General features: G+C 42.7%; 1 protein-coding gene across 1 annotated transcript in view; it reads right to left on the bottom strand.

Annotated features, from left to right (window-relative positions):
* The window catches only part of LOC139689925 (collagen alpha-1(IX) chain-like), a 110227-nt gene that overhangs the window by 52002 nt on the left and 33988 nt on the right, over positions 1-24237 (bottom strand). Inside the window, exons 5-8 of the mRNA XM_071587057.1 lie at positions 23415-23631; positions 17246-17416; positions 8485-8556; positions 7420-7497 (exon numbers count right to left, since the gene is read on the bottom strand). Coding sequence (XP_071443158.1) covers positions 7420-7497; positions 8485-8556; positions 17246-17416; positions 23415-23631 — 538 coding nt within the window. The remainder of the gene's footprint in view (positions 1-7419; positions 7498-8484; positions 8557-17245; positions 17417-23414; positions 23632-24237) is intronic.

Here is a 24237-nt window from a genome sequence, read left to right as displayed (position 1 = left end):
TATGCAAGGACAAATACCTTTGAAGCGTTCATAGAGTTCCTGATTCCAGCTCAAAATATTCCGTCACTTGCTTGTCCTCACCAGTTACATATTTAATGCGTGGAAGATACATCGCTATAGGTCCTCAATGGAGTATTGTTGATAAAGGGCCTTCAAAACTTTGACCAAGCCACTTATTTGTGCGGACGGGCCGTTTAAATAGGTGTCTATTACGGAAATTTTCGTCCGATAGATATCGTGCGAAATGTCATCCGATGTTACATTTCCAACGGAAACAATCATCTGCTCTCCAAACAGCATTTGATTTTTTCATCCTCATTTTAGCTCGGTTGAGTGATAATCAATTACCCACTCTTTCCAGCACCATCCCCCCACGGCTCACTCGGGTCCTCCCTCTCTCCTTTCTCGTCGGACTCGCCAGCAGCAGACATTTCTCGCGACTGCCCTCGGGTTTGAAAGAAATCACCGTCGTGCAAAGAGAAGGTGATACGTGTGTGTGTGGGGGGGAGGAGGGAGTGAGGGAGGGTGAGGCCGGCGGGAGTGTGCGCCTCCCTGCCCTACAAACTTGTTCACTCCCCATTCTTCCTTTTCGTTTCCGTCCGGCCCGTCGACCCCGTGCCGCGCGCGTTGACGTGTGATGGAGGCGTGAAACATTTTGGAGAGTGGCTCACTTTTTGCTCCCCTCCTCCGTGCACGGAGCGTGTCGGAGACGTCCTCTGCCTTCGCCCCCTCCAGACACCTTGCTCCCCCATCCCTCTCTCTCGCCTTTGTCTTGCCCTCGTACCTACGCGCCTATTGCCATTCCGACCCCTCCCCCTTCCACGCCTGCCCAGACCCGGATGAAAGATGCCATGCCTCCGTCACACTCCTCACGCCCCTCTCCTCCTCTCCCTCCCTCGACCCTCCCTTCTCCAGCAACACTCTCCTTGTCCGACGTCCGAATGGGTACGGAGGATATCAATAATACTGATCTACGCACGTTATTCGGACGTGACACAAGAGCAATTCACATCGAGGGTCTTATTATAATTATTTAACCAAGGTTTTTCTTGAAGGTCTTATTATTATTTATTTTATGAATTTTTTCCTGAGAAGGTTGATATTAACGGGGCGGAGTGCGGAACGCGGATCTATTTAGTAGTGCCGCCGTCCGCGGATGTCCCGGACGCCATTCGTTTAGTTCCCCTACAGTTTCGTCGTCCGCTCCACCGCTTCGTTGCCCTTCCTCAGGAGGGGGGACGGCCTCGGGAATATTTAGCGTCGGCCCGGGCGGTTGCAAAAAAGTCAAGAAAAAAACACCCATCTGTCCTTTTTTTCGGATTCCGCCCCTTGCTCTTCGCACGACGTGACCTTTTCCCGCCGCCCGCCCTCTCCGTGGCGAATATCTCAAGGCGCGTCCGTATTTCCCCCCTCCCCTCCGTCCTTGAGAAGGACGTCCCCTCGATGGGGGATTTTGATCGCGTCCCGAGAGGAGATGAGGACAATTGCTCGAGGGAAGAGCGGAGGCGAGAGGGCGCCCCGCGAGTCGACCCCGGTGACGGTTTTCGACGCATTCCGCATTGCCATGACAACTAAAAGTTTGAAGTTTTCACCAACTGTGGTCAGATTTGAAATTCGCGATTACCATTTTGGAATGGCCTTCGGGATGAGAGGGTACCGCAAGCACTTTGACGCAAGAATACAGAACCTGCAAGGGAGAGCGATGCATTGAATTGTAGCTTTAGATATGAAGGCTAATTGGAATAATTGGCAGAATTCTGAGAGGCTTCAGGATGCTATGGCAGAGAGGAGAATGGAGGTTGGGTGAGTGAGCGAGCGGGCTCGAGGGAGGCAAAATGATTCACGGCATGGAGGGAGGAAGAGAGAATATGCGGCGTGGAAAAGCCGTGTGTCGTACGAGTGTTGTGCAGTGGTAGGATGTTGTCAGGACTCAGAAGAGTAGCATTGCTTGGCCCCCGAGTCTATCAGAAATCTACCCCGTCCGATAGTCTACTACTAGTAATAATATTGATTAATAATTAGAGGAGGCGAAGATAAATGACATTATTTCCGAAATAGGGAAAGGTTTGAGGGAGATGTGGCAATATATAAATAGGTGGAGAGAAGGCGATGAGAAATCAGGAATCGGGGCTTTTGAACTTCCATGGAAGTGGCCAAATGATCGACAGTTTAGCGCCCCCCTAATTGACGGAGTACTAATCTGCTATCCAATTTAAATAAGGAAAAGAGGTGCGTGAGGTATTGATTTTTTTACCTAAAATTTAATTATTCATCACACTAATAGACCACCATAATAGTGTACATGTTTTACGTCAAATACTTCCATTTAAAGCCTTCCACTTGCTACAATTTACGAGTCACGGTTTATACATAGGATTTCTCTAAAACAATTGTAGTTTTTAAATTTCAGCTAGTACTTCCTTAAAGACTCTTCGGTATAAAATTCTTTCAAAACATTCATTTAGCTGTGTTTTTGGGAAGGGTGGCGTCCAAAATTTGTTGGCCAGGGACTCGAATAGGTGTCTTATACCCTCGAGGGAGATAATCCTTTTACTGCGTGCCACCACGACAGTCATTACCGATGAGATCTCATGCGTCAATTGGGATACTCGGGCTATTTATTGTCACGACTAGGAAGGCACAGTCAGGCATTGAAATCAGAGGGAAGAATCCAGGAGAGATTAAAGAGTTTACATAGTTGTGCAATATTTTAAAGCAAGGTGGACGTAGTAGAAGGGATATGAAGCGAAGAATTTCGTTCGCCAAATAAATATTTGCAAGCAGAAAAATATGATGACAGATTTGGTAGATAATGAGGTAAATAAAAAATAAATATATGCAATGCAGCAATTTCAGGGCATAAAAATCATTTTTCTGAATGATTGAATGAAGAATCATTTTTACACTCTACAATAGTTGTATGACAATGCTCATTTAGCGAATGACTCCGCTGAAAGTTAATGTCAAGGCATCTCCCGCAGTTTCTTCCAAAAGATAAATAATTAAATATAAAGGGTAGCACTGTGTGGAAAAAAACCTGATCTTTCGGGGAAAAGGATGGAAGTAGATTGAAGGCTTCTGATATGTGGGTCAGGAGGAAAATGGAGAAAAAAAAGTCTAATGGAGATGCGGAAAAATGATGAGTTCTTGCAGATTGTGAAAATTGAGACTTAAGTTCAAGAATTTAGTTCTTTGATACGATCCCATGCAAGAAGGGAGGTTCGCACACCATGGTGATTGACAGAGTTCGAAGAGAACAGAATAAATGAATTCGAAACGATGGAACTAGATGAAGTGAAAAAAATGAACGAGGCAATATTTTTCGGCAAGGGAAGATTCAGAGACTCTTTCTCCCATCGCACCCAAAGACCCAATGCCTCCTCCTCCAACCACGATGCTCAAAACATCCTAATTATAATTCGACACCCTTATTGCGAACACATCTCATTCGCCGGAACTTAAATAATAAAGAGTACATCCCTAGAACCCTCTGACACACGTTCCCGTTGAGAATCGCAGTTTATAACGTGCATGTAGAAATTTGATAACACAATGGTTACTCATATTAGCGTAGACGTGTTCGAAAGGATGATGACGTTCTCCCTTTCCCTCTTTATATCCGGCTCCGTAGTGGGGAATCTATCGGCCCGAAACACCGCGAGAATCCGCCCTCCGGGCACGGCCCCACCTTTCGTCGGCGAGAGAATACCCTCGCCGCTCGTTAACGCAATTCCCGAAACCGACGATCGGTCCATGCGCCGCTGGGCATCGTCAGGGGACAAAATTCGACCGGACGTCACCCCCCCCCCCCCGACACCCTCTCTTTGCACACGCCCCCTTCCCATCCCATGCGTGAGGATCACGAATAATGCAGGGCGACGTGGTTGGTGGTGGTCAGGAGGCAGGCAGGCAACGTCGCCGGTGCTATTTCGGGCGAGATAACCCGAGGAGGGAGAGCGTGCTTCATCAGCCCCGGCCCAGTCATCCGTCAACCAAACCACCATCTTTCCCTCCTCCCTCGCCCCACTCCAGCCCACCGGACCTTTGCTCAGTTCCTTGCGCCTAAGTCGGAGTAAGCTGTTGAATACCTTACCCACGTCGCCTCCAGCATGATGACGCACAAACTCCGCCCATCAATACATTACAATTTTTTTCCAAGGTTGAAGACATTATTAGGAAAATTATAGTAAGCATATGACTTAAATACTTCCTACATTTGAATATCACATTAAATTACTTCAAGAGTTCTCGAGCAGCGGGGAATTCCCCAAGCGGCGAAATGCGATGTTCTGGAATATATGATATATTATAAATATGAAACTTGCTATAAAATTTGTAGTAATCTACCGTAAAATAGCAATATAAACATATGTTTATGCATATATATATATGTGTGTGTGTGCATACCCATATTTTTATAAATAAATAAATAAATATATATATATATATATATATATTTATATTTATATATTATTATTAGGTAATCTACCGGTTAAGGTAGGTTTTTGGATGGACAGAATTAGTAATTAAATAATTTGTGACCCCTAGCAAAACACAATATCCTACTTTACATCAGGTCCCTCTTCAGCTCTGAGTACTTTCTTCCTCCCTTCATCCCGTCCAACATCCCTATCCTGTTCCTTCCCTTTCCTCGTTTGCCTAACATTCTCCCCTCTATTACAGTCTTCAACCTCCCGCTGCCGGTCAATACCCCCTTCAGCCACACTTCCTGCCTCCATAGGATTGCTCCCAGCAAACCCCTCTCTTCGACCACAATACCGAGGACTTCCTCATTTGTTTTGTTCTCTGTCCATTTCACCTTCTCCATTCTTCTCCATACCCACATTTCAAAAGCCCCCAAAATATCCTTACTCAACATCCCTGTCATCAACTCCCTCCTCTTGTGAAAACCTCTTTGCCTAGCGCAATTCTTCTCCTTACGTCCCCACTACTTTGACCATGTTGGTCCAAAACACTTCTGAGATACGTGAACTGTTCTACCTGCTCTAGTTTTCGCCCGTCTATTGTAATGTTAAGCTTAGCCTTTTTATTTCTAGAACATCGCATGACCTTTGTTTTATTAATATTGATTCTCATCCCATACCTGTCGCACTGAATTTCCAATTCACTAAGCAATGCTTGCAGCCCCTTGGCTGACTGACAAACTATAGCTTGGTCATCAGCAAACCTAACTGATTTTAAGAATTCCCCGCCCACTTTCATTCCTATCTCCAGTTCTTCCCATGCCTCTTTAATCATTTCCTCTGCATAAAGGTTGAACAGCAACGGTGTAATGGGCAACCCTGGCTTACACCTCTTCCTAACACTGCCCAACTGCACTCCCCGTTCCCCGCTCGTACCTGGGCAGTCTGAGACATGCACAGGTTGCGGATTAGCCTCCTTTCCCTCCAATCTATTCCTATTTTCTTCAATATACTCTCTAGTTTTTCCCAATTCACTTTATCAAACGCTTTTTCGAAATCTACGAAACAGGCAAATACCTCCTGGTTGCATTCTATATTCCTCTCGATTAATAATCTCATTACTGCAATGGCATCACGCGTACCTCTCCCCTTCCTAAACCCAAACTGATCATCCCCTAAGTAGTAATTTGCCCTACTCTCTATCCTTTTGTTTATGATCCTGAGAACAACTTTAGCTGCGTGAGATATCAAACTTATTGTCCTGTAGTCCTCACATGATGTAGCCTTTACCTTTTTCGGAATAGAAACTAACACTGATCTCACAAAGCCTTCCGGCCAGATTCCTTCCTCATAGATTCTAAGAATTAACCCATGAAGCTTCTTCCTCCCATATTTTTCTAATCGTTTCGTCTGGCTCCTAACCTTCGACCTATCTGGCATCGGTGACCCTACCAGGAGCAATTATTATTACTCCCGCCAGCACAGCTCTAGGGGTCTTCGGAACGCACAAACCCTTCCACCACGTCAAGGTTGTATACATATATATATATATATATATATATATATATATATATATATATATAAACATACATATATATATAATATATATGTATGTTTATACATAAATACATATATAACATATATATATAATATATATATAAACATATATATATATAAATTGGTTATGTTTGCAATTACCTTAGGTTAATACTATGGGACCGTTAGGGAAACTCGCGCACGGGTTAACACTATAATTGATGAGACAAAATCCATGAAAATTGCCCATGAACATTCAAATATTAGCAATAATTTGCCATGGTAAAAATTAAGACAAGGAATTAGCAATTCAGTTTAACATGCCGGTGCTACCTAATGCGTTAAAGTTTCCCCATCCGTTCCAGCATGTAACTGTCCCAGCGCGTCCATTCCCGGCGTCCGACAAATATTAATTTCGAGTCAAAAAAACTGTGAGGTGCGGGAAATGGGCGAAAAACTGGGATTAAATATTCACAAATATGATATTTAAGTTCATGGCGCAAAAACCTTTTCAGTGTAGTGAAAATAACTAGGCCCCTTAGAATTCGGCGCGTGCCGCCGAAGGTCTTCAGGCAGATAGACGGACCCAAAAAGATTTGGAGCACGCGTTGTTAAGTAGCGTTCGCTGCTCCGTCAACATAGACGATATCAAGGCTGTGCAAAAATTTGACCCATAAAGTGGGTGTTGATATTTTGATATCGACACCCTTTTTCAACAAAGAAAACACAAAAAATTTGGAAAAAAATGCATTAATTTTTCAACATAATCTCCTTTCAGCTCTATACACTTTTCCCAGCGATTTTTAATTTGTTTGATACCCTTTTCATTTTGAGAACTGAAATGCTCCTCAAAATCGCCATTAACCGCTGACATCACTTCTTCATGGTTGGAAAATCATTGACCACTGAGCTATTTTTTCAAGTTTGTGAACGGAAAATAATCCGAGGGGACTAAATCTGGCGAATGGGGTGCATTAGGTCGCAATTCAAACTTTAATTCGTGAATGTTGGCCATTGCAATAATGGATTTGTGAGCTGGTGGTCCCAGTCAAGGCGAATGATTTTTACGCTCTGAAATTGTTGCATTTAAATTACAAGGATTAAGTCAGTTTTAAGGTTTAAGAAATTAGATAACTTACAAAAACACCCCTCCTGAATTTCTTGGTTCTTCGTGTCCTGAGTTGAAAAAATCTCAGTTATTTACGTTTATTATTGTTCCTAGTTTTAATGGCGATCAATTTAATTCCATTAATAATTATCATTTGTTAATTAGCTGAGGTAAATCAAGTCTCAATCTATTGGGATGTCGTTTCGTTTCGCATTTTATTGCTGGGTGATACATGATCGTTCACACGATTTGGTCCTGAGAGCAGCAAACATGTAATATGGAATGAAGACGCATGACATTTGTCAGTGATCACATTCAAGGAGAATGGAAGGTGGCGAAGAGTCCACTTACCGCGGATCCGTTGACTCCGGGAGGTCCTTGTGGGCAGACTGTTTCGCAGGAGGCTCCCTGAGGTTTTAGAGACGGTCTCTGAAATGACACGGGTCGAGGGCATGAGTGACACGCAATAAGGTGAGAGTGATCGAAAGATCACGCTTAACACGATGCCATTGCTGATCGCCACTTGTTTAAATGAAAATCAACAAACGGACAATTCCTTTAGATGCAGCGCCAAGGAAGCCAAAGCCTTCCTTGAGAAGTAAATCAGTATTCAATTCTATTGGGCCATTAATATTGTATTCGAAGAATTTACACTCAAAATTATATTCAACTTTGCATTCGAAAAGCGTTGAAAATATCCTTGAACCATTTGCCCTGTGATTGAGCTGTATAATGGCACTCTATGAATCATTTTGGCGAAAGCAATTCACACCATTGGGTGGGGAATATTCATTCGCGACCAATAAAACACGTATTCTCAGTCACTTTGGCCGAAACTGGGTGAAATAGAAAGTGGGGAGTAGAGAAAACGTTTAAGATACTTATCCATGACCCTTGGTGACACAGCAAAACAGAGAGTACTTGAGGTAAACGATAAAAAAGCACTTTGGAGCAAATGAGCTTGGTCCTTTCTTAAACCTCGACAGTAAAACCGACCAGAAAAGTCACCAAATACTCAAATGATTTGTTTTCTCAAAAAATATTCCAAAGAACTATTCATTTTCAAAAATCTAAGTTAGAATAGAAAAATATTACTTTTGCCGAGTAAAAGATGACATTTTACTTACCCGCAGTTCCAGTTTTTCAATCGATATTCAATGAAATAATAAAAAAATTCACACCTATCAGACTGGAGCAGTTTCTTCTCCGTCAATAGGCCTTAATGATTGTATTTTCTTACTCGAAGGGCATTCACCATTAAATATCGCCAGTTAATCATAGCAAAATCAAGTGTCATTTCAGAAGTCTGAAAATAAATGGGCGACTGGAGTAGCACAGCTAGGAGGGGACTATTATCTGAAAGAAGGGACAATTCCACTCGGTGTCAAATTTGGATAGCCCTTCGCAAAGACTCACGGGAAGTTCTTCGCATGGCTCCCTCTCTGGCCGCGTGGGGTCGCAGCTGAGCACCATCCACTGCAGGTCGATCTGTAAACGAGAGAGAGAGAGTGGGAGGGGGGAGGGGGGGAGGGGAGGGGAGGAGAGGAGTGGGAGGGAAACATTAAAATGAATGAAACGGCATTTCAAAAAATAAATACTTCGCTCTTATGCAAGTGGATCACCCGTTTTAGCCATGACGTGATGTGATCTCACACCATCTCTGACCAATTAGGTTTCCTTGCACGCATGCGTCTAAAAAGAAATTCCATCCTATCCCAGAAATGGAGTCAGTGCTAATTAGATCAGTCAAATAATGCAAACTGCTATAATTTTTCAGACGGGGCGAATCTTTCTCGAAGACAACGGGCTACTTTTAAACAGCCAATGGAACGCTTGTATTACAATTGGTTTTTTACAATAGTGTCCATCTGAGTTTTCTAGAAGGAGAATCAGACTGATTGATGTCACGGCAAAGTACATAAGAAAATTACGAGTATATCAATCATGTTTACTGTTTTCGTTTATTCAAGATTACATGTTATACAGTATTACTAAGGATATAAAAGTAAACGAGTATCTCAGGCTATTATTTTTAGTTTGCCTTCACTTAACAGGTTTAAGGGCACTTAGAATTTATCTTCAAAGAAAAAATATAACTGGGCACAAAAACAGCTTTCTGTAAGTAGTTTTTTCCATTGAAAAAGAATCGACATATTTTTATTTCGTCATTTAATCAAATAGAAGGCATTATGAATGAAAATGCCTATGTGATACTCTAGTATGCAGCTGGAAATAAATTATCCGTGAGTAAGAATAGGTTTTATTTTATCATTAATAATAATTACATACCTTTAAAGAAGAGGATCTAATCTTCTAGTGCGTATATGAAACAAGTATCGTGTCAATTCTTTTTTTTCAAAACAAGCATGGCTGCGTTGGGAAAAACGCAGCTGGACATAATATACAAAGCAAAATTTTTAGGTTAAGCACATGAATGACAAGTGAGTAAGCTCTAATAGTAAACAAAATCCAAACATGCGAAGCAAAAATAAGTCCAAATGCACACATAGTTTTATTTCGACGCGATTTTGGAAATGCAGTTCTCAATACATTTGCTTAGATTCTGCAGTGCACTAATGAACCTTGATTTGAGATGCAGTCGACCTTTGAGGAGTTAGGGATTTTATTTTTTGATGAAATTAACTGCTTTCAAGGCACTTTATCTGATCATTATATATTATTAGGTACCTAAAAGAAAATATTCAAAAGAATATTAAACGGTTAAAGTGGTCGACTTTTGCTCGGAGCGTTGCGTTTGATGCTGTAGAAGTCATTAGTGTACATCGACGGATAGACAGGAAGTTTTATTTCAATTCCAGTCTTAATTATGCAAGTTATGAAGACGAAAAGCCCAATGCACCGAGGAATTTTATGCATAAGAAGTTTTATATCAAAGAGAACCTTAACTATTGGGAATAAAGAAGTACAAATAAATTATCACTCTTCATGGAAGTCGGTTATAAAAATGATGCAAACATTCCTTCTGCATGAATTCCAACCCAGTCATCTCATTTTAATTTCTTGAATTCGTCATGCATGCGCCGAAGTTTGAGAGAAAATAGCAAATTTTATGCAGAGAAAAGAACTGTCACTCACCTCAAACCTACTTTTCCCTAATCACGTCTGAAGCAGCACCCAAAATACTCTCGACATTCGTAATCCGATCTCAGAACCAGCGGCGCCGTTTTGTCTATTGTGATACACGACTGTACTTATTACAAACATTTGCAAAAAAATTTGGACCAAAACATACTGAAAAATATCGTTTGTCTTACCAAAATACGTGGCTTTGACTCTAATACCCCAAAAAAAGAAAGATTCGTATTCAGAATAGTCTTAATTATTCCCTTTTTATTCGGCATTCATCTCGACCTTCCTCAAACCTTCCCGCCTTAAGTACCCTCAAGAATTCGGCTTTCATCGTTTTAAAAGCGAGACAAGAGGAACTAGAGGTTTTTTATTCTTTAATTATCTCCCAGATTCTCAGTTCCCGGGTGTAATTGGACATTCGCAATCCCCTCTCCCTCAAAGAACTGCGGTTAATAACGGCATTCCCATGTTAATGGGCCCCCGCCATCCACCAGCAGCCCGATCTGAAGAAAAAGAGGAAAAAAGGCCCGCCCTCCATTCAACCTCAATTCACTACCCCCCCTTCCGCCCTTCAAAACCACCGACGGAGGCCTTCCCGTTCCGCTAGGTACTCCTTGCGGCGGGGAAGAAACTGAGTCGAGGGCCTAGAATAAGACCTGGAGAATAAGAACTGGGCCGGGCTTTGCTTTCGCAGCTTTTACACTTTGTTTTTTGTCAAATTTTCCACTCGGGCTTACTTCAGCGAGTTAAACGTGAAGGAGCACAAATTATGGCAGGTGGTACAGCAGTTATCGCAAATGGTCGAAAGACGTCATAGTGCCTCTCGCAGGGTACGTTGACGGAGGAATCCAGCCAGGAGATTGGCCATTAATGAAGGGAAGGTGATCATGAACAGACTCAGCGGAGACGCGGGGAAAAGATTTAATTTTTGGTTTTATTTGGAGCGCAATGCGCAGCCGAAACGTGGGTGAGCGTGGATCAGAAGCTTATGAGGGGCGGGTATGGAGATGAGAGGGGTGCTGACCAGGGAGGGGGAAAGCGAAGTGGTGATGGCGCGGGGGAGGAGGGAGTTGGAGGGAGGACATCGAAGGAGGCAGCGCATTCAAAATGGGATTGAGATATTTAGGGGTGAGTGGGCGGTGGAAGAAGCTATGATGACAGGAAGGGGAAATGTTGGCTGGGCGGCACGACGGATGAAGCGAAGAGGCACGAGGGGGGATGAAGACCTTCTGAAACTGAATTAAGTTATGGCGTAGGGCGAAAGGAGTTCATATTGCGAAGTAATGTTTTAAATGTCAGCAAGAATGCGCATTTATGCTGACATATTGCTTAATTCCATCGGGTACGTAGTTTACATGTAATATCGATATTTAACTCGAGTTACAACTGATAATTATTTTCTGCAAGGCATTATTTAAAAATTATTCCGTATAAGTCTAAACCGATAAACTGAATATCCGATGGCATTTCGGTTCGGGATCTGATCCGAGAACTTCTGATTGGTAGTGGGCGGCTAGGGTAATTAAAGGGGTATTTTTGTAGTGATAATGATTCAGGGAACATTCCTTGAAGAGAAAATACGAGCCGCTTAACATTTGCTGATCCCTTGAATTACAGCCAATGAAGGCTGAGGAAAGCACAGTATACCTGTACGTAATATTTATCCGAAAATAAAACCAAAACAATTCTATGGATTGCCAGGTCGCATATAAAATCTTACAACATGAATTTGCTTCATGATCAGGTACTCGGAACTAATTCAGGTAAAACAGGACTCGGTACATTCGGAAGCTAATTCGATGGGTTTTTAGGAAAAAACAAAATTCACTACCTCTACCCTAAATCGATGACATCCTGTCAAAATTAAATTCTCACTTAATTTAAATAGTAAGTCTTTTTCAGCAAAGAGAAGAAAACTAAGTATTCCGCTTTATATTTCAATACCGAAAAATAAATGGCGAACTCGCGAGCATCATTAGTCATCATTCAAACACTCCAAACTCGCTACAACTAACTGATTTAAAGGTACTAAGCAACCGTTTGACTCTTTTGTGAAATGGCGGTTTCTTTAGGCTCAATTGCATATATTATCATGACAATACTTCAAAGATGGAAGGGGCCGGGGAAATCATGACTGAGGCCTCCCTTGTAAATGGACGAACCTATTTTATTTTTAGCGGTGGATGCAGCCGAAGAGCCCTTTTAACTTTTGACTTTTTCATCCAAGCCCGAGATTCAGACGTGAAATGGGATAGAGAAGGCTGACTCACGGTCTGGACCTCTTCAGGTGGCCTGCCATTATTTTACGCGCAACTCTTACCTAAAAACAAATCATTAACATTTTATGGATTTTTAACACTTCTCTAATTTTTATCAAAAACTAATCGAAAGATTGTTTTCATAGTGAAACCCAGAGCGGAGAAAAAGTGCTATTATGTGCATACTACACAAGAACACTACATCTCCTTTCTTTATTTCTGGATCGTGACGTTCATGTAGCGCTCGTGAACGACGGGCGAATAAGTAGCTCACTTGGCAACGAAAAGATAGGTTGGTTGCGCAGAACTTGGCCAATTCAATATGACAAAACAGGTCAAACGCGCCATTTAGTAACGGTATGGACAACTGCAATGAATATAACAAGAAAATACTCTACCTCTATTTATTTTAATGAATATAAACTTTAAAACCAACGATAATGATGAAGACAAGACTTAAATATGAAATAAATAACGTCTACATACTTGTATGACGGAAATGTAACGAATGCACAAGGAACTCCTGCATAAATATTTCCTCTGCATAAAATAGCAGAGATTTTATTCATAAAATCGTTGAAATGAAATATAAATGTCAGTGAATTGAAAGAAATTTGGAAGGAAATATAATGCGACGGTCATGTGAAGCAATATTAATCTTCGGTCATGAACAAACACGCAATGCATGTGATAAAAATAGCTTTACTATCGAATTCTTATATTATATCGACGGCCTCGATCAGTAAATAGCCTTTAATGGGTTTTCAGAGTTGGCGATAAACCAAAATGTCTCACGAACCGATGATTCTTTTCAGAAACTAGATCAAAGTATCGAGTTATGACTCCCGAGCACGCGAGTGTGAGGCAAAGAATGGTCGGAGCTGTGCCATTGTGCCCGTTCTCCTTCGTCACTAAACTACGAAGAGCAGATTGCATGGCCGTAAAGAGTTTAGAAAGGGAAGTAATTCGTATTGCATCGTTTTTCACAACAATTTGAACCAGCGACACGTGGAAATTCTGGCCAATTCTTAGAATTCTAAGGGCAGCTCGGTCAAAAAAAAAATCGGAAAAACTACTCCAATCGACGAGATATTGAAGTGAAACATTACCGACGTTTCAGTAAGATTTACATTTTGAATATTCAACGGTTTAGCATCCATTAATAATTTAACGCATTTGCTTTTATGAATTAAAAACAGGAAATACAGTGGAACCACCCATTTTAATCATTTCAGGAACCCATCATTTTCGCGTAAATGCCGAGTGGGCTGCAAGCTTTACTGGCTCTAACAGGCGTACCACTATTCCTGGTAAATGCCAAATCGTCTTCAAAAGACCGCATTGATGTTCGGAACCAAAATATGAAGTGCAATTAAACTCAGTCGATATACAGCCCATCGAGTGGAAAACTATTTGACGATTCCCATATATATCACCAACTCAATATTCATGATTGAATCTTTCACTACATATCTCAAATATTATTTAAAACTACAGAACAGGCACGATGGTTTGAACAAATGAGGAGCTGGAAGCTTCAATAAGATGCCAAAGATTACACGAGTTTTTGGTAGTATATTTGGTTACTCTATTCTGTCGCGCTCCCTTAGGGGAACGGTCGATATTGTAATGTCGCCTGAATAGGTAAGCGAACCCTTCGGACCTCGCGACCAAACAACCGGCAGGAATATCTAACTCGGGGATCGACGTCTGCCGGCACCACATGAGCCCCGCCTCCTTTCCGCATATCATTCCCAAAACTCCCACGCGAGTGACCAACGTAGCCTGACCTCCATAGCAACCATTCCCCCCTCCCACTCCCCAATACGCGACCCCATTCTCGCCTCCCGTTTCGATTCCCTTCTGCCCCCACCCCTCGGCTCCCCATCTCAAACACCTCTCCCCCGCAGGGAGTCCTAAGCCTTCTCCAACCCTCTCCCTCCCTCCTCTATCTCGTCTCCCAAGCTAAATATAAAAAACATACCAAACCCGTTCCCCAACTTCAAAATAACCCCTCCCCAATCGATGGAAGGAAGTTACCGGATCGAAGGCACCCTCGAAATCACGTGAGGTCGTCGCTTCGGCGGTTCGCCCGTGAAGCAACGCGGCGAGCGTGCCATTCGGAACGGAGTTTGACTGCTGCAATACTCTTTTGCGTTGCCCTTCCCGTCCATCCCCTGACCCCTCACCCCGCCCTTCGTCCCTCCTGCCGACGTCCGTCCGGAGATGGGTGCGAGGTCGTTTCCGGGTTCCGAACTCCGATCTCACCGCGAATGCATCGCGCCGCGCGGTCGCATTCCGATTATCCGCGGTCGGATGGGAAACTGCGAAAGAAAGTCAAGGGCGTAGAAATGGGAGCGGGTCAAACGTCCGGCCACGATACATTTCCTGCCTCGATGAGAAATATTCTCATGCTTCCTTCCTCCGAGCACTTGAGGCCCGCGCCGAGAGTCTCCTTGTGTCTGAGGTTGTCTTCGCACTCGTTTGCCCTGATCGCACCTACTTCGACCCGAGAGAGGAAAAAATCCCCCTTCGGGTTCGTCCTTGGCTTGAGACGGCAAAACGAAGGGAACTCTGGGCAGACCTTTGCTATCTTTAGGTAGACTCCCTTCGAAAAAAAGCCACTTACGACTCTCGTACAGAAATCCTTCCTCCATTCTCACCTCTGCCTTAGTAAATACTGGCTTTAAGGGAACGACGGGCTTGAGTCTCAGATTCAAATTTTATCACTCTCCTCGGATGTCTGAAAAAGGTTTCCAGAGGGGATTGGTAATTTCACGGGGCATGGTAGCCTACTAGGTCGGGTGCTAGACTGGTGACCGGAGGGTTTAAATACAGGTGACCCCGGAGCCTCAGAGCTCCACCCACACTGCGTGGTTTTACGGGTTCGAGATCTATGAGGGAGACGGAAGGTGGAGTGGGGAAAGAGGCTGCTTGATTGATTTAACTACTGTGGTTACTTTGTAAGGGTGAGGGCAGAGATCATATCGCACCAAGAGTGCAAAGTTCACGAATCATCGGCGTCAGGGGTGACCCCGCAGCTATATTGTCCATTTCTCCACTCAATCACTATATATACATATATATATATATACACACACACATATATATTCTTTATACATACATACATATAAAATATGAGAAAGGACGGTCTCAGCATAGGTGCCAGGCTTAAAGGATTGCTGAGAGAAAAATATCCTTTCAAGGGATCGCACCGCGAAATATTTTGCAAATACAAATCAGAAGGGATAAATAAAGAAAAAAATCAAATTTCCTTTAATAATTATGAACTGGCGCTGGGGAAGATTATACATTTTTCAAGCAAATAAAGCAATATCTCATGCTCCGTAGTTTCAAATGTTACTGTCCAAGCAGAAATGCGATGAATGTTAAGTTGAAGCTGTGTTAAAATGATGCAGGGATAATTAGGTCGGTCATGCTGAAAAAGCAGTTTAATGTTGCGGGTTGTTGCGGCTCCGGAAATCACACAACCCTATTAACCTTCACCCTCGTAGAATGCAACACTCCCAAGTTATTTTTCTCCTTCTCGTGGCTGAGCGCACGCCAGGCTCACAAGAGGAAGCGACGTCAGAGGGTGCCAAGACGAGTTAATGATGCACGTGCATGCGCACAAAAAAAACAAAAGAAAAACAAAGGGCGCCTGCTTCGGGACGTTATGGTTCCGTGGCCTCGAGGGCAAGCATCCGCGCCTTGGTGGACTGCCGTGAGCGGGTTAGAGGAAGTTGTCGCGTGTGTTCAACGCCAGCAAATACTTACTAGCTGGGAGGCCTGAAATGGATCAGGAGAGGCCCCGCGTTAGACAGGGAGTTGATGGACCAACTTACTCACTATGCTTAGCGAATGCCCATGAGTAGAAGGGAACCAGTCATAAGAACTGAAAGATGCGACTGGGTTGCAAGTAAGCAATCTGGACGTTGCTCGCCATTAGGTATTTAATCAAAATCGATTTTTTTTAAACATGACACAAGCAATTTAATTCAAAGGGTAAATATCACGTTTTTATAACATCAGATCAACAAGCAATAAAGGTTCTACCAATTTATCATGGACTTTTAATGACGGTCCGATTTCGTGGACTCAAAACACAACTGTGCTCATAGTTACTGAAGATCAGAAGACATCGAGCCTAAAAAACATACCGGTAATATTTTAGCGTTTCAAAAATCAAAAAGTAACTGGAAATGTAAGAATTATACGCGGGAAAGAACAAAACGACATGAACCATGAGTTTTTCCTCATTTTGATCGTGAGATTATCTTAAAGTTGAAGGAATTTACACTGGAATCGTCGAAGGTTTATATAAGCACATAAAAATCGCTGAAGCACATAAACAAAGGCTAATATGAAATGTATTTTTTGAAATTATTTCATTTCCTAAGACAACCGCGAAAACGAGAGAATATGAAACATATATTTTTAACAGAACTATTGGTGCGCCCAATGCCGAGGATAGCACTCCTCCATGGGTCTCACTAACTTCGGGAAAATAGCAAGCGTAATTTACGCATGTGGAAGCTTGGAAGGGAAATGTGAGGTTTAATGCCTTGATTTCAGCATCGATACTTTTTGTATATCGTATCGGTGCCGCCGGGTATTACGCCTCATGCATAGCGTTCTGCTCTAGTGGCTTGTTTGCATATATCTGTACGGGGGGGGGGGGAGTTAATTTATTTTACACGATTTGGCGGCGGCGATCTGTACGGAGTGTGGGGCTTAAAGTAATGAAGCGAGGTTATTGGAGGCGATGCCTAATGCACACGTCTGGTGCACTCCGCCGCCGCTGACGGGGCGAGGGCCGCTCCACTCACCGGCACCGACGTCCTCGTCCCTGACATCTTCGAGATGGCGATCTGCCCGTTGACGTCGATGGGGCTCCGGGATTCCAGGTACTCGGTCGTGGTCTCCTCGCAGTCCACGTAGAGCACCACTCGCTCGCGGAACACCCCGAAGTGGATCTTGTGCCATGTCTTGTCGAACACCTGCACGTCGAAGAACGGAAGAGTAGACAGACAAATATTTAATTATTCGCTATTAATTGTAGGGCGCGGCAAACTTAGCTCTTCCTTTTTTAAAGGGATTTTACCTTCTAAAAAAGGAAGCCATGTTGCCGCACACTGTATTAGTGGTGGTATGAGTAGGTCGGCCAGAAGACTGGCCATTCGACCCAAACACCTCAAAAGAAAAGAAACAATACCATCACATACGAGGTGAACTGAAGAAAAACACCAAACTTTTTTAATTGGACGCCAAACAGTGAAAATCACATGTTCGGACAAGTGGAGCTAGCCAATGGCAACTTTCATCGACACAGCACCGTTTGACGCCTCATGCTACCGTTGTTACGACAAGTTTTCGAAGTACCACAATTATCAAGAGTACGTCTGCCAACTTGTTGGCTTTTTAAGAAAAAGAAAAGGGAATATCTTAAGGAACAGCATGATTGTGATCAAATAAGCTTTATACTTGTTTAACCTTTCACGGAGACATTTAAAATGACTCCGCGAGCATTTGGGGAAGAATATGAACGGTTTTAAATTGACGGAACATCGATTGGTTGAAGTTTCCAGGCCTGGAGAGCAATCCAAGCCAACAGAGAACGATACCAATGAATAAGTTCGTCAAATGTTTTGCTGTTTAACCGTACGAGAGATTGCTGAGTGGGTGGAGATCAGCACTGGATCACGTCACGATATTTTGAAGGAGAATTTTAACATGATTCGCGTCTCCGCAAAATCCGTGCCCCGTTTGATGATCGACGGTCAAAAAGTTAATCGATTTAGCGAAGTCGAGACATACTAACCATGTAGTTTAGCATAACTTGGCCCATTTTTAATTACCTCTACATTGTGATAGCATTTATTTTTGCTTGAATAAAGACTCCTTTAATGATATTGTCGCAATACAGAGAACAATACAGAGACAACCAATACAGAGAACACTTGGAATTATTTCTTAAATATTTACGCGAAGGAATGAAGACGTACATCCCGTCCAAACTCAAATGCGACAGTAAGGAACCTAGATGGTACAACGGGGAAGTCAGATCGGCATTAAGAAGGCAAAGAAAGTTACAGTCAAATTTCAAAAAGACTTTAAAAAGTGGCGATATTGTGTATGTGAATAAATCCAAACAGCAACTAAAAGAATGCCGTAGTAAGACTTGGCTTGCCGTAACGTTGAAACCTTTCGCTGAGAGTAACTTTATTTATTTATTTCCCCTTAGTTCTAAAACAGCGCTTTTTGGTCATTTACATCGGACTGTTCACAGTGCTAACAATGGATATGATTAAAACACCCAAGCCTTAAGTGAAGGAAAACCCACCCGGGCGGGAATCGAACTCGCGACCCTCGGGTTGGCAGAAGAGGACGTTACCCCGCCGCCACTGGGGCCGGTAACAAATCCATTATACAAATTTGAAATTGAGAAATTTTACCTAGGGAGATTTAAAAACATATATTTTCGCAAAATCAACATCTATTCGCATGAATAGAGGTATTAAAGAATGGTTATTTGCAATCATCTCGAGAGCCTTATCCTGGAATATTTCCTCACGAGATCTCAGCAATCGTTCAAATCTTTGTTCCAAAATCATGGATCTCGCCGCGGGCAACAAGTTATGAGTGTTGTCGTGAGCATAACGCTGCGCTCATTCGAGCATTCACCCCATCGAATGAATGCGCGTGGGAAGCCAACGCACCGGAACGCTGAATACCCGGTCCGATGTTTATTTCACGGCCTCGCATACACCGCTTCTTCCCCCCAGGAGCCTGAGCCACCACACGCGAGCCGTGCACCAGCAAGTTGACTTTTGGAGTCCCCTTCATTCCTCCCACAGCCCCGCTCTCGGGGATTTCAAAACACCCTCGCCCCACCGCCCCTTCACATCGCTTCCCTTCACTGGCGTTTTGGCGTTTTTACGACGATCCACACCCTCCCCCACCTCTCGGTCAGAAACTCCCGACTCCTCCGACAGTGCACTCTGGAAGCCCTTGCCAAATGACTCCTTTCCTTCCCATCGCTCCCTCTCTCTCGCGGTGATTTTTCTTCCCCCTTCCTCCACCGAACCCATCTCTCTCTCTCTCTCTCTCTCTCTCTCTCTCTCTCTCTCTCTCTCTCTCTCTCTCTCTCTCAATCCCCTCCGTTTCCGTGTTTTTATTTCGCGCGCGATCGCGAAATCCGGGGCATCGAACCGCCCGCGGCCGCAGACACAAATCCCTCCGTCCAACTTCATGCGCCCACCCCCTTCTCTTACCATCCTCCCTCACGCCCTTGCTGGATTCTGGACCGCCTCCGTAATTTCAGCGATTAAAAGTCCCCATCTCATCCACACCGTCGGGGCTCCCATCTTTTCACAAGTCTACTCGTTTTAAAGGTTTACGAATAAAAATAGTTTTGGTTCAGTTTCCCCCCACACCCAAACCCCCCCCCACACACACACTCGCGTACACTCAGCCTGGACGAGGTATTTCCCTTTTGTTTGCCTTTCGGCTCCGAGTCGAGTGGGGAGCGGACAGCCTCGGCGGTAAGGGCCCCGATTATATTTACCCCTCGTGGCACGATCGGCGCGAAAACTGGTTCGCATCGCGGACGATTTGGGGTTCCTCTGACGGAGAGAATTTTACGTGCGGAGACAAGTGAATTTCGGCGTTTTTGGATACTGATCGCCTCCCGCGGCGCGTGAATTATTTACGAAGCTCGCTTGGTGGGACGCGGTGATTTTCTCGTCTTATGCTCGAGGTTCGCCCTGACCTTCGAGGCGCGTTCCTTACCTTCGAACTTGATTAAGTTTTTCAATGACCCCCTCACTCTCCACGAAGCCACTTTCACCAAAAGTGGTCAAAGAAAAAGCTTCTCCGACAAGTTCATACATCTTAGCAAGGGAGTGGAAAGCAAAAACCACTGAACAACGCATTTGAATAATTTGACTTCCAAAGTTTTACGCATTCCTCCGATTTTGCCTTCCTTAATGCTTCATTCATAACATGTTAGATTGGAGGTTATTTCAGCAATAAATAATGCTTGAGTGAATTAGTGTTTTCATCCTGCAAAAATTTTGTTACGAAATATCATTAGCATTATGGCATGAATAGCATCATTTTAAGCACAAACCTAATATCTTTGTGACTTGAAGTCAGTCTCGTTGAGTACTTACAAATTTCGTACCGCTTTCAAAAGTAAGTATTTTTTTTTAACTGAATACGAATACTCTTCGCGTTCATTCCTCTTCTAATTAATTTTTTCTCACCTTACCTTTTTGCCTACAGCAAATATTTCTGACCATATCGTCCAAGGCTACAATTTAAGGTAAATCATTAAAAACTCACCATAATTCATAGAATAAATGTATTGGTCAAAATATGAGCTTTAAAATATTAAGGAAAAGGTTTGTTTTCTGAGGCTCCGAAAGAAATATGAAGATTCAGTGAATAGGATGCAGACATTCGCTTTTGGAGTTTTTTTTCTGTTGGCGACATTTACTGTTACTATGAAACTAAAACTTTTGCAGTATTTTGGGGTATTTGCATTTGACTATTTCAAGGTTTTAGTTTTGTCTAACCAGCTGGGTTATACATACAACTCCGCATTATTTAGGAATCCCATGACTGTTGTTATTTTTAGACATAAACACCAAGGGAATATGAGGTTTTTCTGGCAATTCACTCCGATTCTTAAAGAAACTGTTCCCAATATTAATATCCAAGAATCTTTTAGAAATATTAGAATCAAAATTGGTAAACTAAGAAACGAGCCACCTTTTCTGTGGAGTTTTTAATATTTGAATACGCAAAATAATTACGGCCGCTGTATATTATTCTATAATTATCACTCCAGCAATCCCCGCTATCCTTCCTATCTCACCTAGCATAGACCTAAAATATCTATATTTCCCCTTTCCATCTCTCGCTTAACATACTCCGATTTCCCTGTACTCATCATTGTCCTAACACTACAACTTCCTATTCTGACTAATGTGGTCTTCTTCTCCTACGTCGTCTGTCCTGCTGCTGCCGGTTTTCCCTTGCAAGGGTTTCGTGGGATGACGACCGCGGAAGCCTTGCCTCCCCCGCTGCCGGGCACGACACACGGCCGATTGGGCCGAGCCCCGTGGTTGCCAGGACTCAAAATATCTCTATTGTCCATCATATTTTTCTTGGGAATGATAATTGAGGTGGTTTCCCGTTGCCTTCCTCAATAGTGTTTTTAACGTGACACCATCACTTATTGGTCGTCCCACTGGGTTCAGACGCCATTGCAGCCGCCTCACTGAGGAACAGACGCTGCGTGGACTACCTTTCGTCTGGCTCCTAACCCTCGACCGATCTGGCATGGGTGCTCCTACCAGGAGAATTATTATTACTCCCGCCAGCACAGCTCCAGGGGTCATCGGAACGCACAAGCCCTTCCACCATGTCAGTGTTTTAGTCCGGGGAGGGATCTATATATATATATATATATATATATAGCAAACACAATTTTTTTCTCAAAAATGTAAACAAAATTCAGAAAACTCAATGAAGACTTAAGTCTTCAGTGACTTATTTTATTTTTATTAATCTTGAGAGAAATAATTTTACGCCAGCATCTGTGTTTATGCGTGTGCACTGGACATTCGGTCAACGGCATGAAGATGTAATTTTGTGAAACTATTAATATTGGTATATGAATAAATATGTGCATATATATACACATATTTATATTTATTTATTTTCGTGTTAGAATTCATATTTATGTATATTCTTGGTAAATCATTTCCTTTCTCCTTTCCCAACCCTCCCTCGTATTCTCGATGGATGGTATTCCTTTGAGACCGTCAACCCACATCAGAATCATTTCACCGCGAAATGAAATGGGACGCAACCATCGATTGTGGATGTACGCCGGTGTCATTGTTCGCTCTTTTCGCAGCCCTCTCGGGCTTTTTATTGCCTGGCAACGCGGAGAAATTTTTCATTGTGACTGAAAGCTCTTTCCCTGACGTTTTGATGGCAGATTGTCCGGGGCACCCACAACAGCGTATTTTTTCGGAAATGTCATATGCATACGAGCGGAGTTTGGAAAAATTGTGCGCGTTTCCTAAGGAGGCTTTCTTTCGACGAAATACGACTTCAAAATGGCTCCCAAGACAGTTTCAAAACACTGCTCTATTTTAACCAACCTTATCAAGGTTTTCATTATCTAATGTCAGTATTTAAATATTCCTTTTATAAACTAGCAGTGAAATAGATGTCCTATTTGCCAGGTTTGGTTTTCCCTTTCCATGATGAGTTCCTAGATTGAGATGGCATAAAAATGAGTAGGAATTAAAGTTTACTAATCTTTCATTGAAAGTATTGCATTCGATTGATGTAAAATTGGTTTTGCATATTTTCTCTTGAAATTACCAAGAAGATAAATATGGGCGTAAATCTCCAATTGCACATGACATGAACCGTTCACAAATACTAACACTCTAAGTAAATTGCCAAAAAATGGTTACAACTGTTGGTAGCGTTGTAACTAGGTGGATAAATCTTTTGGTGGGAATCGTATATCATCCTCGGAAGCAGAGATGGGCAAACACAAATTACTTCCAAATACAACGACTGTCAATCGCTCAAATCGGTGAAACATTTATCAATGTTTGTCTCACAGTAAGCTAACAAAATATTATATTTTTTCCCAATAAAATTTGAAAAGGGACAATGTATTATAATTTATTTGAACATAAATCGTCGTTAATTCACACAAGCACACACACACACATATATATATATATATATATATATATATATATATATATATATATATATATATCTCAAAGATAATGCAACACCTCCTTTAGAATCTCACTCAAATTACCTTGTGAGACAATTATCGAATCGGATGGAAATGCATCGTTTGAAACGCAGGGAGGAGGGGGATGGGGATGAACTGCCTCTTCCATCAACACTTTCACGGGTGGTTAAAATTTTTAAATACCCAAGGAGCTTACTTACCGGTGCTTTCTTGAAGGACAGCGTCTGCATTCGCCCACCGGCGCCGACTATGGAGAACTCGATGGTCTCCTTCCTCGGGTTGAGGGTGATGAGGAACTGCGGCCTGTCCCTGACGTCCGATATCCGGATTATGTGCCACGGGGACTTGGGCAGCTTGCGCGTCCGGAACGTGCAGATGAAGCTGAACTGCTGGGGGAGACCCAACGGGAATATATCCCTGTGGGGGGGCGGGAGGGAGAAAAGGTTTGCAATTGGGAATCCACGCCTCGGTGGCCGAGCGAATTCAATGTCGAAAGAACTGTGGGAGATGCCGCGTCAATTGCTTCAACGGAGCCATCCGCGAATCCGCGCCAAAAATCAGGAATTTTACGGTGTAAAAATCATCGAGGTCAATGAATGATATTTACACTGATATCCCTGCGTTTTGAAGTTCAACATTTGATGATATTAAAATTATTATTAAGTTGCCGTCGAATAATATTGAAACTTGTAGTTCATACTAACGTGAGCATTAATTTAAGGATATGATTTCAGACTGCAATAGCATTAAAAGTTAAGAAAATATAACAATAGGCGTAAAATAAAAAATGGCCACACAATTTCACATGAAATGGATTAAAATATGGATGGATTGGCACATCATCAATACTCCATCGGTGAATCATTTACTTCTGTGAAGAATTTGCGCTTGAGATGGATTAACCTTCTCCATTTATACACAAAAGATTTTACTACTGAAATCTACGTATTTTTATTTCCCAACGATGACCATCATAGAAGACGCTATCCTTAGAACCAAAATTCTCGAATGAAAATATCCACA

This window comes from Hetaerina americana, unplaced genomic scaffold, assembly GCF_022747635.1.
Source record: "Hetaerina americana unplaced genomic scaffold, ioHetAmer1.1.p SCAF_29, whole genome shotgun sequence".
Lineage (NCBI taxonomy): Eukaryota > Metazoa > Arthropoda > Insecta > Odonata > Calopterygidae > Hetaerina > Hetaerina americana.
This window is presented reverse-complemented; position numbering and strand designations above follow the sequence as displayed.